The sequence below is a fragment of the Mastigoproctus giganteus genome, chromosome 10 (assembly GCF_048544385.1).
Source record: "Mastigoproctus giganteus isolate SK-2022 chromosome 10, ASM4854438v1, whole genome shotgun sequence".
NCBI lineage: Eukaryota > Metazoa > Arthropoda > Arachnida > Uropygi > Thelyphonidae > Mastigoproctus > Mastigoproctus giganteus.
In genome coordinates, this window is record NC_143584.1 from 178,204,981 (window position 1) to 178,220,343 (window position 15,363).

A 15,363-nucleotide genomic window follows, 5' to 3' on the forward strand; every position below is an offset into this window, starting at 1 on the left:
TAAGTCTTTCTTGGCAAGAGCAACCCTTTATTTCCCTCACCAATCAGGTGGTAGATGACTTTCATCAACCGGTGAAATTCCACCACTTTCATTATTGGAGGCTTGAAGTGGTGAAACCCACGTTTAGTCTCTAGAGCAAAGTTTCCGGCATCCCCCTCCCCCCCATACTTCTCCTTCAACCCATGCATGGTACTAAGTACTATAGGTTTTGATACCTTTCGTGCTTGGGGTTTTCATAAAAAAAAAAAAAAAAAACAATCTTGCTGCCCTTCTCTGTACTCACTCTAGCAACTCTACATCCTTCATAAAACAAGGCCTCCAGACCTGTATGCAGTATGCAAGGTGTGGCATGACCATTGCCTTATACAAAGGGATAATCACCTCCTTTTCTCTGCTAGCAAAATTCCTCTATATCATTGACAAGACCCCATGACCTGCTCTACTCAGAAAACTTCATATCTGACTGCATAATTACCCCCACGTCTTTTTCTTTCTCCACTACCCTGAGTGTAGAACCACACAGTTGGTACATTTTTCTGAGGTTACTGCTACCCATATGCAGTAGTTTTCATTTGTCAATGTTAAATTTCAGTTGCCACTTCTCAGTCCATCTGCCCATAATTTCAGATTATGTTAATAATCTGAAATTAAGGATTTATTTGATGCTTTAATCTATCAAATTATGTGACTCTGTCCTGCACCTGAGTAGTAGTTCAATTGCTTCATAATACATTTATCATATTAGTTGAGGTTTTTTTATAACAGAATTTAATGCTATAAACACTGAGTGATTTTTAATACTAAACAATGCAGATTTTTGTTTCCAGAGTTATTTGCCTTTATTCAATATTGCAGGCCTCTGTTTTTTTTTAAATTATGAATGAGAAAAGAAGAAAAAAAAAAGTGATACTGTTTACAAAAAAATTAAAAGAATTAGAAAGCTGATAAAATGAATCGCTGTAACATGTCAAGTGATTTACGTGTAGGATCTGTATTAGGATAACGTATCTGTAAATGACAAATTGTAACTTTTGATGCTCAATTTTTATTGAGCTTAAAAATTTATTTTAATTTTTTGCACTATGCATTTTTTAAAAATATCATTTCAGATTAACTGATCAGTTCTTCAGTTCTGCTATATATTCTGATTAATAGTGGGAATCACTGTTCTTTATCACAAATATTTCATATGCTTCTGTAACATGTTTGTTTGGTCATATAGTTTCTAACAGTATGACAGGTTAACAATTAAATCAACGAATGCAAGAGCATATTAACATTATAACTCAGCCTATCACACAGAACTGAAATCATTTTAGTAATAATAAACAAAGCTGATCTAGCATATGGCATCCTATCCTAGCCTACCAGAGAGTCACTTATTACACCATATGTTATGAAAAAAAAAAATAATAATAAATAAATAAAATAATAATAATTATCAGGGCCAACAGCAGAAATTTTTATTACTGATGATGTCTTGTTGGAAGTTTTCCTAGCAATCTGCTATTCACGAATGAAAACTTACTCCAGTGTGTCAATTTCCCCACCTTTTAGTTTTGCCTCTACTTCTTACAAACAGCAGAACTAGTAATGGTATAGTAGGCATTCAACTGTCAGATAGCAATTCTTAACATGCAAATCTCCCCCACCCCAAATTTTCCAATAAAAAGGATGAATGTTTTGAGATAAGCTCCATTAGTTCAGTTGATAGCAGGGTCCAAAGAAACAGATTAACCTATAGAGGAGTAAGATAATCAGCAAACTAACCGTAGTCAGATTTAAGTTAGTATACATGATCAATTTTTCTGTAATTTTATTTAAACTTGATTGCCATTCATGACAATACAGTTTTATGTATTCCAAATAAACTTTTATGTAAAATTCTTGCTAATTAAGAAATTAATTTTTTCTTCTTTTTTTTTTTTTAGAATGTATAGCCATTACTTATGCATATAAGGTGGTAGGCAGGTGTTATTTCCACAGCATATCTGTAGCTGAAATAAGCCACCAGATTGAAAAGTCAGTTAAAAGAGTCAGCTGTAAGAAATAACTTTTTTTAATAATAAAATATATAAATTTTGTTATCACTAAATAAACATTATGCTGTCCCAAAAACATTCTATTTAGTCAATTACTCTGTAAACACATTTCACATCTATAAACAAATACTGTAGGATCTTGATATTCAAGGGTTACATTCCCAAAGATGTCCACAAACTGCAAATCTATGAAGAGTGAGGTAAAAGATAGGAAAAGGTTTTAGGCTCTCAGCTCACAAGGTATTTTTGTATAAATATATTTCATTAATATTAATTCCAATATGTATTTTTACAAATATACTGGTCATTGATTCTACCTGGTGTAGGCCAACAGTGAGTAGAATTCTATGGCCTGATATGGATACATTCCAATTAAATTGAATGATACATCCAAATTAAATAGACAATTGTACTTTTCTATGCCTTAGAGAAGCTACAGGTTATCTAAAAACAGTTTATTAAGTTTGTGGTAATAACTTTAATGGACCAGGATACACTGTCAGCAACAAAACTAGACACCATGTTCCAAATTTTGATCAATGACACAAGGCGATACTCCCCACATATAGGAGTTAAAAATCCTTTTCAAACCTTAAAAATTTTTAAATCAAAACACTCTTTTTCATAATGTATGTAGAGTATCACTTTGGATACCCTACATACATTATGAAAAAAGGGTGTTTTGATTTATAGATTTTTAATATACATGCTATCACAATATGCTATCTCAACTATGAAGCTGACTTTTCTAATGGATGGAGGAATGGTCCTGTAGCATCTGAAAATTTTAATTGTAGGTAGAAAACAAAACAGAATTCTAACTCCTGATAACATTTAGTTTGTTTCAATAATTTAAACTGTTGCATACCAGTGACATTCATTAATAGAAGAATCCTTTCAGATCTGCAACATCAAATTAACGTCAAATATCACTGACAGGGCTTACCAAGAAACAAAATCCTAGCAAAGTGCCTGATTGACAGGCGCATTACCAAGACAATGAATGCACAACAAAGTTTCTTCTAGATACAAATAAACTACCATTGCCAAGCAGCTTTCTTTAATCCAAAAAATAGTGTCACAAAAACTTAATTGCAAAGAAGCAATCTGGTGAACAGCACAGCTGCAAACTCCAAGGTTCTCCCATAAATCCTAGGGATAATTTTTTACAAATTTTTGAGAGAATAATGTTTAAAAAATTGTACACAGATATGCATTATGTGCAATTATATAATGGTAAACACACTGGAGAAGGGCATTAACAGTGATTAATATACCATTACTGATTATTAGGGTGTTATGACTATTTGTGGTATGGGTGCTTACTATCTATGATGCACTTTCATGACAGAAATTAGTAGGCAGTACAGCACCATTTGTATACTCATTTGACTATCAGCCAGAAGAGGACAAAAGTTAAACTTTTAATTGATTTCACCTTATTTCTGGGATTAGGAATATGGGATAATTCCCACTGATCTCCTACCCCCTACCAACACACACTGTCAAATACAAATAGCTGAAAGATGCTGTAACAGTTTTCATAGTCAAAAACTAGTTCAAACAAAAATGAATTACACATATTTAATATACCAGAAGCTATATTTCAGCATCCACAAAGTGACTCATGGACAATTAGAATTGTTCTACTGTTCTACTATGTATATCATATGACCAGATCATCAGTCAAAGGCCTGTTGGCTTCAAACCATATAGCAGAAGACAGTTCTCAATTTACTTCTATAGTCATATAACAACTACTATATACTATGTAGTATGTTACTACATAACATAGTTATTACAGGAATTTTCATTCCTGTGATCACGACATACGGTCGTAAAGCGTTGTCAGCTTCAGGAAGGAAAATCGTTTTTAATATTTTTGTTAGATTCTTTTAATTGCGTTAATTTGATTTTTAATTGTTTTAAATTGATTTGAATTGTGTTAAATTGATTTTTTAATTATTTAATTATTTATATTTAACTCTAATGTACCGGTAAGTTGTCAATTTTTTCATTTTTCCCGTTTTAATTTCTGGAGGGTATCATACGGAAGTGTTCTACGTACTATATTGAGGTAAACTCCTCTTATTATTTTACAAGTAACATATAGCATAATATGTTTCTTAAAGTTTTATTTTTTTTTAACTGCATGGTAATTCACAAAGAAGTGCTATTCATTATTCTTCTTATTATTATTTTATGATGAAGTAATATTATTAATATATTACTTCATTATTATTATTATGCTATTAATAAATAGTTCTACTATAAAAAATACTTAACGGTTTTAATTTCGTTATAGTGCATGGTAACTCACAGAAGTGCTTCATTATTCATAAGTTGTTACATATAACTGATTTAGACCACTTTCTATCAAATGAGAAACCAGCAAGTCTCAAAAGAGGCTGTCATAGTGATATCTTATATTTTAAACAAATAATAGGACAATATTTACAAAGTGACTTGTGGATACCAAAAGGTGTTCTATTATGAACATATCAAAAGACCATAGTGTTTATAACAGTTTAAAGTCAGCTGGCCACAAAGATTTCAGTAAACCAAGACAACCTCAATTTACTTTTCAGTAAATCAACAGCTTTGTTTATCAACAAAACTGGTTGATTAGAAGCTTCTTGATACATTGGCTGCAATTATTACAGTTCATTGAATTCTTATTATAATAGTAGGTGAGTTATATGTATTTTATTTGCAGAATACGTATTTGTGGGTCATTTTGCATTTTGTAAAAAAACCTGGAATACCACACAGGGAACCTTACTTCCACTGCAGGAAACAGCTAATTACTATCTTAATTCAGGGGCCCTTTAAGAAATCCTCCAGTCTCAATAATATTTTAATCTGATCTCACCAAACATGTGCCAAGTGGTGAAGCTACTATAATGTTATGAAGGACCCAAACTATCTAAAAATAATGATTTTGGGATCTTTTTTTAAAATATAATACAACACTTTACATAAGTCTAACTGCTGTAAGACTGAAAAACTCTTTGCAATCCACAGAACTACAATAAAATTATCAGAGAGCCATTAATTTTGGAGAGAAAATGCAGCATATATATGGGAACTGAAGGGTGCATTGCCAACACTAGTCTAAAAATGAAATTAAGTGACACTCTGCAGCATTCTTTAACTGAAATTTCAATTTATTGATAATTTAGATAAACATTAAATTTCTATATGCTGTGAATAGCTTTGTGTTTCTCCTTCTCCAGTGGCTAAATAATTTAAAGATCTAAGAAAATTTAATATGTTGAGTGAAAGGCACGACAAGAGAATTAACAAATCAATATTATCTCAACGTCACAGTCAATAAACGAATTATTGATTTTAAAACATGGAGTTAGTGTTTTAATTAATTTTAATCTAATTTTAAATAAGAAAATTTAATGATAACATGTTATAATAACAAGTAACTGAACTGAAAGCCACCACTATCCTGTGTAAGTAGAATAAAGAATGATGTTTTGGATAATTGAAATTGTTGGACATACTTTTATGTTGCTATAAAGGTATGTCTCAAAATATTAGCTGGAGCTATGAGGTATCCTGAGAGAATGTGAGACTTTCTGGGTTGTTGTTGGGAGGCAACTCTAACTTTATCTAAGTGTGACCACATTACAACTCAACTTTAAACAAAATCAAAATATCCACTTTTATATACATGGTTGATGTATTATCAACCATAAAGACAGTACAATATAGGACTATTTATCCAGTGTCCTCTTATCGACACCAATCCCAATATTGGCAATCTCTTCATTGTTTTCAATACCGAGTGTCTTTCTGTCAATGAAACTCCAGTTACTCTCCAGCTGACAAACAGTAAAATATGCAATATAGCAGTAGTAAATGAATATCAAGATGGTGATAATGATGCGAATGCCAGTATACCTCTAGAACAAAAAATTGCAACTGAAAGGATGAAAAATATTATAGATGCGTAGGATGGAACAGGATATATCATTTCAAAGCATTGTATAAAGCATGTTTATAAAATTCAAGAACTTCTGCTGAAATAAACACCAAAATATTTAAAACAATTTATTAAGTTAGAGGATGTGTTTCACCAAATTGCCATTAAATGCCCAAGCCTCAACTTTAAGTTCCATAACTTGTGTTTCAATGGTTACCTGAGCTTCTCCAGATAATCCTTATGACTTTTCCTTAAATGATGTCATATATTTGATGCTCACCATCCCTTTATTTCAAAGATGAGCAGTGGAAAGGAGAAGGTGAATTAATAACAGTTATAACAATAACAATAATTAATAACCCTCAGATATAAGCAGGTCAGATAAATGGTCCTATACTGTAATTAAATAAGCCTCTGAAAGTTGTTCAGTTACTAATGAAGGAGAGTTTGGCAGATGCAATTTATCACTGTTCTAAATCTGGTTGAATAATGAAACAACTATTTCTGGAGTACCACTGTTTTTTTCATTATACTAAACTATCAACAGATGATTTTCACACTTCTACTGACAGTCAGCCACTCTAATTATATGTCACTACCATCCCAGTAATAGAAAACCAGTTTTGGTTTTCCATTACTAGGAGGAAGCTTACCAGGTTGATCTCAAGGTTGCATGTGTTTTTAAAAAGTCTCATATATGGCTCTACAGTAAGTGAACTGAGAGCATTTTTTACCAGGAATACAGCATATAAGTTGGATTGGGTACATGTATATGCATCCCATATACATGTTACAGAAAGTAGCACTGCAACAGAACTGAACAGGTATTGGTGCAGCATCATACAAAACATCTGTTCAGGAATCTCCATAAAAGAATCATAGTTATATGGGAGAGTAATTTATTCAAGAAAGAGTGCATTTACAATCAAAAGAAACAGAATTTAGTGTACATAGTATCAATTTTATTCCATTGTTTCATGATGTTATTTTGCACTACTTTTGTATGTATATTATTAAAGTGTCGGCTTTCATAAGATTTGGTTTATTTCATTTATTGTATCTTATTTTACAATTTTAGACAGAGCATATTTAACATATTAACTGTCCTGTGACATTACAATTGTGTCTCAGCCCTTTTGGTTCAACAGACCTTAAGACCTGCCCTGCTGTGTCACATGCTGTTTATTTGTTTGAGCTCTGAGGCAGCAGATAGTTCTAATGCTGCATTTTATAGGGTGATTTAATATTTGCACGATCTAAATATCAGTAATTAAAATTTATTAATTCTTTTAATATCAGATTTTATAATCAAGTAATTTTAATAATGACAAAAAATAATTACGAAAATTATAATAAATGTTTAAAATGGCTACCTCCTTCTTGAATACATGTATGGATTCTTTTCATCCTGAACAAACTAGTATGGATAAGTTTGTGTAAGTGTAATCTAAAAACCAATAGGTATACAGTATTGTCACTGGTGTGGTTTTGTAAAAATTATGTATGGTTACAAAATAAGAGATCTTTTTCATTCTGAGCTGTATAAATTTTTAATCACCCTCTATGATATGGACCATTTCAACTAGGTGGACTAGAGAACTTAAATATAATTTTACTATGAAATTACATTAAACCATCTAACAAATGATTAGGCTATTTAACTGAACACCCTGTTTTATGTTTTCATTTATTATCTTATTTATTTTATATACTTTATTATATTATTAGGTTATTATTATTTAGGAAAAGTACAGTAATAAAAATATAATAAAGCATATTTCAGAATTATAAGAAAAAAAAAAATCTAAAATTCTAAAATTCATTAAAATATTTATACTGAACTAAATAAAATACTCCAAACTATAGATGCAATCATATAAACTTTTACACTGAAATATTTTGAAAAATAAAAATGGTGTTACTCCAGTTAGTCCTAATAAAAACCTTTGTACACATATTACTACTTTTGTGGTTTATACTTATCATAGAAGTACATTAAACAAAAAATTTCATGTGCTGTTTGCCAATCTTTGCTCTGAGATACTGCTTACAGCTTTCGCTGCACATTGTATCATATGGATGTTTTAAGTAGGTGGGCTGGAGGATTCAAATTGTAATTACTTTTTTTTGTTATTATAAAAGTTTACAATTATTATTTATATTATACCATGCAACTTCACAAACTCAAAGTGACTGGAGAAATAAATGCCATTCAAGCATTTATTAACAAGAAGTATAAGACGTCTCGTAAAAACAGAAAAATTTTGTACATGTATATACATTACCACTCATGAAAGGGTTAATCATTTTAGGACCAGAAGGATCACAGAATTTTTAACACCTGGAAATTCAACTCTCCCCCCCCCCCCCAAGATAGGAAAAATAATCAGAAAACACTAGTAGATGTCACCTGCTGTACTATCTCAGTTTTATGCTTAATTATTTATTCTTCTATACCAGGAGACCAAACTTAAGAAAAAAAAAAAAAAATTACGGCATGCTTCTCTTTTGCTGATTAATATATATTGCATTCACTGCCATTTTTTTTTTTTTAAATGGAAAATAAGGGTCTCACATTGCCAAGCTAAGATTTTCATTTCTTCATTTCATTTCAATAAAATCATTTCTGCATGATTTTCATGACAGAGCAGTCCTGTAAGAAATGCTATTCTGTTTTTAAATTTATTAATCAATTAGAATTCACCATACTTCAAATGAAAGAATATTGTATATATAAAAATACAGACCTCACTTGCTCTAATCCCTCTCAGTCCAATATTTATTTTTCTTCTTTATACTATGTTGTCAACCCCATGAACAAAAATTTTAATAGCATATAGTTAATTTTGCCAATTTACTTTAGCTTTGTATGATATATATCCTCCCTGCCCCTAAACACAGAGCGGCATATAGACAAACTAACCTACAAGACAATACTACAAATAAACTACTACATCTCACCAGCTGAACTCTCTGTCCAACATTTATTTATTTATTATTCTCTATGCTATGAGACCTAATATAAACAAAAAAACTTCAGCGGCATGCTCTTCATTTTGCCGATTTGCATTTATTCATTTTACTATTAAAAATTTAGATTTTTCTTAATGCATTAGAAAAATGCATCAAAACACACATAACATCACTGCAGAAATAAAATTCCTATTAAGCCACTGGGAAATGCATTAATCTCTATAAATTTCAAATGAACTTTCTTGAATATAATAACAACCACCTTTATTTGTAATATTTGTACGTTCATTCACAGAGCAATATATAAATATTACTTTCAAAAGTATTTTAAGATCCCACCCCCACCAAACTAGGACCTAACACAATATTTACTAAACAAGATAATTAGCAGACTTTATTTTAAAACCTATTTAACAATCAAAATACTATGTTTAAAAAAAGCAGAAAGAATCAGACTATAAGTCCATCTTCTATTCAGTAATTAAATAATTAACTGATAGTCACTAAATAATTACTATCATTAACTGATAAGTAATTTATCATTAACTGATAGTAATTAAATAATTACTATCAGTTAATGTTATCTTAACGGAAGCACATCACTTCTTTCATATTCCTTTATATCCACTGTCCACTCTCTGGAAGCATAACGGAGGAATCTGAAATTCAATTTTTTCTTCTGCAAATAAGAATGGTTTCAATGTTTTTCAGTTTTCAAGTATAGTATAGTACCTTTGGATGCTAATTAGGTTTTAAAACAGGTTCTGTGAAATTTTGTGTACTACTACGCATATACCATTAGTTTTTTTTTTTTGCAACCAATTAATTACTACACTTATCCAAGTAATTAAAATTTATAATATGATCTGACAACTTCAGTAATGAAACTGTTCACAATCTCAACACTAGCAAAAATTAAATAATTTAGTAGTTTAAGTCTGTGCAATATCTAATAGATAATGGTACAACCCCAGCATCAAAGTCCCACATTATGCATTAATAGGGAGGAACACAAACTATCCTACAATGTTAAATAAGCAATCATTTATTGCCAAATAGTTTAAGAAATATTTCAATCACAGAGCAGTCATGTTGTGCATGGAAATATGTGATTATTTATGTTGTTGTTATTTGGTTTTTAGGAGCATTAGTAACTAAGGCCATATTTCTCCGGGGATATGCAGTGGTTATTCCCTAACCTTTCCGCATCCTCCGTATTTGGTGCTCACGGGCTCGAACCCCAGTCTAATCAAGAAGCGTGTGCTACGCACTGCTGCTCCTGCCCACCTGGCTACAGAGATGCCATGTGATTATTTATGAAACTCAATGAAAATAAATCATCTCTTACTTAACATCACAGTGTAGTGTGTATTCCTAAATAAAAAGGGCCTGCATATGTCATTCTCACTCCATACAGAATTTCATAGTTATTAATTTAAAGCAACAGAGTACAGACTTTTCAGGCCACCTCTCTTTCATGGTTATGTTTGATCACATGCCCCCTTTTTGATTTTTATTGTCACATGCCCTCTCTTTGACTACAGCAGTTCAATCTTATCATACACTGACTTCAAATAAATTCAAATAAGATAGCATGTCACGGAAAAAAAAGTAATTTATGAGTACTAAGAAAAAAATTTTAAAATACTGCTCTATGACTAATCAAATAAATCCTTATGTGCATAAAATCTTATAAAGCTTAAATTTTAAGGATTTTCTTTTTGACTTTTTTTGAATCCTAAAGCTTTGTAATTTGAAGAAAACCAATATCCTCTCATATATCACTCCTCGGGATGTGCCCCACAGTTTGAGTACCCTCAATCTAAAGGTGCAACAACCAATTCTTAAATAATCCTGTGTAACCTCCGTATCTGTGAAATATATATTTAAAAAAATTTACACTTTTCTCAATGTCAAAAATAATTTTAAGTTGTTTCAATTAAACTGAATTATTATCTGGTTCAGTGATGAAAATCTGCACTTTTTAACTTTTGAAAATGAAGATCTAAAACCTTCCATTCGTTCATGAAATATGCTCAATAAAAGTTTTAAACACACACACCCCACTGAATTGTGACCATTGTCATCCATAATGGACTATGCCATCCAGGAAGGTGGTGGTAGTTGCTTAAAATGGGGCATGTTTTGCTGGCAAGAACAAGGACCCCTGGGCACATGGACCAACAATTCATTGGTGAGGTCTACTGGCTGCTCTTAGGGGACCATGTGCACCCTACCATGCTACATTTTTTTTCAAGACAGAAACGGGATCTTCCAAGACACTGTGCATTATTGTCATCGGGCCTGCATTATGCACGAGTGGGTCGAGGAACACAGTTAAGATGTCACCCACCTTTTTTAGCCTCCAAATTTGCCCGACCTAAATCCTTTGTTTTGGAATGGGAAGTGAAGCATGTGGACACATAACCACCATATATTTCGACACTATGGAAAGCCTTGCAGGCAGCATGGCTGAAGATCCCTACAGACGTCTTCAGGCATCTATGGATGTCAATGTCTAGGTGAACAGATGCTGTTATCTGTGTGAACAGTGGTCCAACATGGTATCAGGTATATGGTCACAAGTGATCACTGAATGCATGTGTGTAATATATATATTTTTTTTTATATTTTGTGTACACATTGTGTATTACAGTTATAGTTATAAGTCACCGTCTTGCTGTTTAGCTAACGGGAGACAAAATTACATGGGCTGTTACTAATACGGATGGGACAGCGCACTCCCGGATAACCCAAGCACCAACTTTATATTCTTCAATCATGTACTATTTACTTTCCTGAAACTAAAATTTTCCACACTGGGCTCTTAGTTATAATATGAGGGCAGGAGTGCCTATTTCTATCCCAATTACTTTCCTAATTTTGCCTCCCGTTAGCTAAACAGCCAGACAATGACTTAAAACTATAACACACAAAATATAAAAAAATATATATATATATACTTACTAGCTCTATCTATGCAGCCAGGCACAAGATAGGCAAGTAGTTTCATGCAAATTACAAAATCAATTATACAGAAACCTCTCAAATAATACACACCCACACACGCACACATGCATGCATGCATGCATGCACATACACACACATATATTGCAAGTAAAGTTTTGCAAGTCTCTATGAAACAAAAATCAACAAAAACATGAATAACAGATATGCTGTTCCTAGATCAGGTACATTACATGCAAAAATCCTTAAAACAGAAATTGTCAGTTCCTAAAAACATCAGTTCATGCCATAGCTTCCCAATACATATTTCCCTGAATATTTCAAAGATATGTTAAAAAAATGTTTTCTACAAATCCAATATGCTAAATATTAAAACTATCCAAAAATAGTGTCTGTAACATGAAGATGAAAACTGTAATGTACTACAAATTTAAATACCTTTGTAAATTGATACAGCAATGAAGCTCTCATACATATAGAAAACAGACATCAATAAAACAACAGCTTTTTCATAATGTTCAAAAACAGCAAAATAACAATATACACAGTGTTTATTAGTGTTTATCAGTTTTTATTCACAGTGTGAATAAAAACTGACAAGAGGCATGCTGATTTTTAAGAACATTACCAAATTGTATATTGTCACAATATACAGAAATACACTTAAACTGTTAAGTATATATCACATAAAATAAAAACTGCTACATATACTATACTTATCAATTACTTTTAAAACTATTTAAACATTCAAACACTTAAAACCTTCAATATCAACAAAAAAAAAAAATCACCTGATTAATCACCATATGTTCTTTTCTTCTAAAAAATTTATTTTTTTAACTAGTTAGTTAACTATAAATAACTAAATACTATTTGTGATTTCTATGTTCTGTTATTAACGAACTTCTGCTTGTGGTAGAAAAAAAAAATAATAAACTGGATACCATTCCCAACAGTGTAAAAATAAATATGGCAACAACTGAACTAGCAGTTGCCTACATTGAACAGTATGTACTGTGAATACATATATGATTTTTAAAACTTTACAAACTGATACTTAGGAAAACTTTCTCCTCCCACTGTAAAATTCTCTACATATAAGGACTTGAAATTATAAATCAGATTTACACATTAACTGCAGTTTCTATATATGTCATCCTAAGTACTTATTTATCAAGTAACTATACAAAATTTTTTTCTATCAAAATTTACAGAATCCAGGTACTTTCAAACTGGTACAATACTTCTAAAAAATTAGATTTTTAATAACAAAAGAAACTATCTGAAAATTACTGAAACAAATATTATCCATTGTATCACAAGGAATGTTTTTTGTTGTTGTTGTTTTCAAAGTGTGCATGTGGAATTGCTCAGATACAATACACATTCTACAAAGTAGAACTAGAAACATACTAATAAAGCACATTATATAAAATAGTTGTTAAAAGAAATAAATATCAAATGAAACTATCACAATTGAAGAACCGCTCTAAAAACTAATAACTTCATGTTAGTTATTGTCTCACTATTTGGTTTTAAAACATTACTGGCAAACAGGATACATATGATGCAAAGGCGTATGTAGCATTTCCAGTAATTGTGTGTAGTTTGGTTCTGAAAAAAAAAAAAAAAAAAAAAACAATAATAATAATAATAAACTTTATTTGTAAAAGCTGAATAAATAATTAATCATAATTTATCACAAATAATCATAGTTTATCATGTTAACTTTGTAATGTATTGTCCTATTCCAAAATCATTATAGAACAAAATAAAATATACTGGATATCTTACTAAAATTATTACCCTTTAAAATATACATGCATATCTGTGTGAATAACCAAAGATTTTCTCTATATGCTCTCTAAGTGTAGCTCTCTAGAAACATTTATATTACTTCCCATTATTTTAGTTTTATTTGAAGACACACTTTCTGCATATTTTCTTTTATTTTGCTAGGTTTTGTTTGCACATCTTCTGTTGATTGCATGATGAATACAATGTCACTGGCATATTCTAAGGTCTGCTAATGTTCTATTTTCAGTGCCCAAGTGAGTCCCATAGTTTCTGCATCTGCCTTTCTCATTACCTAATCTAATATTACATGAGACAGTAGAGAGGATAGTGCACAGCTTTGTTTGACTCCTGTTGATATTGTAAACTATACTGTATTCTATCTTCCATTCTAATTGCTGCTGTGGAGCTGATATAATTTAAATTATTATTTGTCTCATACTTAATATTGTTTTAAAAATTCTACATTACCTGAATACCTTCACGAATTGTCGTGATATTGCACTACTTCAAATAAGTAACGCTTCACCAAAGGAGAAGACTGTTGTTACATATACACATATACAAATTAGCATTCAGAGTTTAGCTGTGTACTAATACGATGCATTTGCACTAACTTGTACGTAGTCTAATTCTCTTTCAGCCTGAGGCATAAGCTCTTAATGCCCCTTAGTCTTAATTCATCTTATACACCATCAGGCAACTCCCATATTGGGGAATTATACTTCATAACCATTTTGCCATCATTATATCACTAGGATACCTACCCACCCACTGAAGAAGGGCCAAATAGCCCTGAAACGGCACCAAGGGGAGACTGATGATGTCCGGAGTTTCCAAGAATAGGTAACAACAGTCTTCCCCACTGGGGAAGTGTTGCCTATTCAAGGAGTTTATGAGTTTTTGAGTGGTGTGAGTTGAAGGAGTTACTGTCCCTTTCATTCTTCTACACTGTTTCTTTTCCTCTTCCACTCCTACTATTACTTTCCCTCTACCTTTTTGCTTTTCTAAGTCTAATAGGGACAAGTGGATAGTCGAGTTATTATCCCACACATATACAAAATAGCCCTGAAACGGTCACCAGGGGAGCCTGATGATGTTCGGAGTTTCCAAGAATAGGTAATAACAGTCTTCCCCACTGGGGAAGCATTGCCTATTTCAGGAGTTTTGAGTTTTTGAGTGGTCTGAGTTGAAGGAGTTACTGTCCCTTTCATTGTTCTACACCGTTTCTTTACCTCTTCAACTCGTACTATTACTTTCCCTCTACTTTTTTGCTTTTCTAAGTCTGATAGGGACAAGTGGATAGCAGAGTTATTATCCCAGACATATACAAAATAGTCCTGTAACGGTGCTGTCTGGGTGGAGGCATCTACTGTGAATAAGTAGCAAGTCTTCTTCTTTGGTGAAGTATTACTTATTCGAAGTAGTGCAATATCATGGCAACTCGTGAAGGTATTCACAATATGAGATATAACTTAAATGATGCTGCCTTTGCAAAAATTTGCTATTCAGAGTTTAGCTGTGTACTAATATGATGCATTTGCACTAACTTGTATGTAGTCTAATTCTCTTGCAGCCTGAGGCATAAGCCCTTAATGCACCTTAGTCTTAAATTCATCTTATACACCCTCAGGCATCTCTCATATTGTG

General features: G+C 31.8%; 1 protein-coding gene across 1 annotated transcript in view; it reads right to left on the reverse strand.

The window, feature by feature from the left end:
- Positions 1 to 2,130: 2,130 nt before the first annotated feature.
- LOC150079578 (uncharacterized) overlaps positions 2,131 to 15,363 on the reverse strand; it is a 207,222-nt gene continuing 193,989 nt past the window's right edge. The window contains exon 8 of the mRNA XM_090383123.1: positions 2,131 to 2,228. Coding sequence (XP_090239249.1) covers positions 2,131 to 2,228 — 98 coding nt within the window. The remainder of the gene's footprint in view (positions 2,229 to 15,363) is intronic.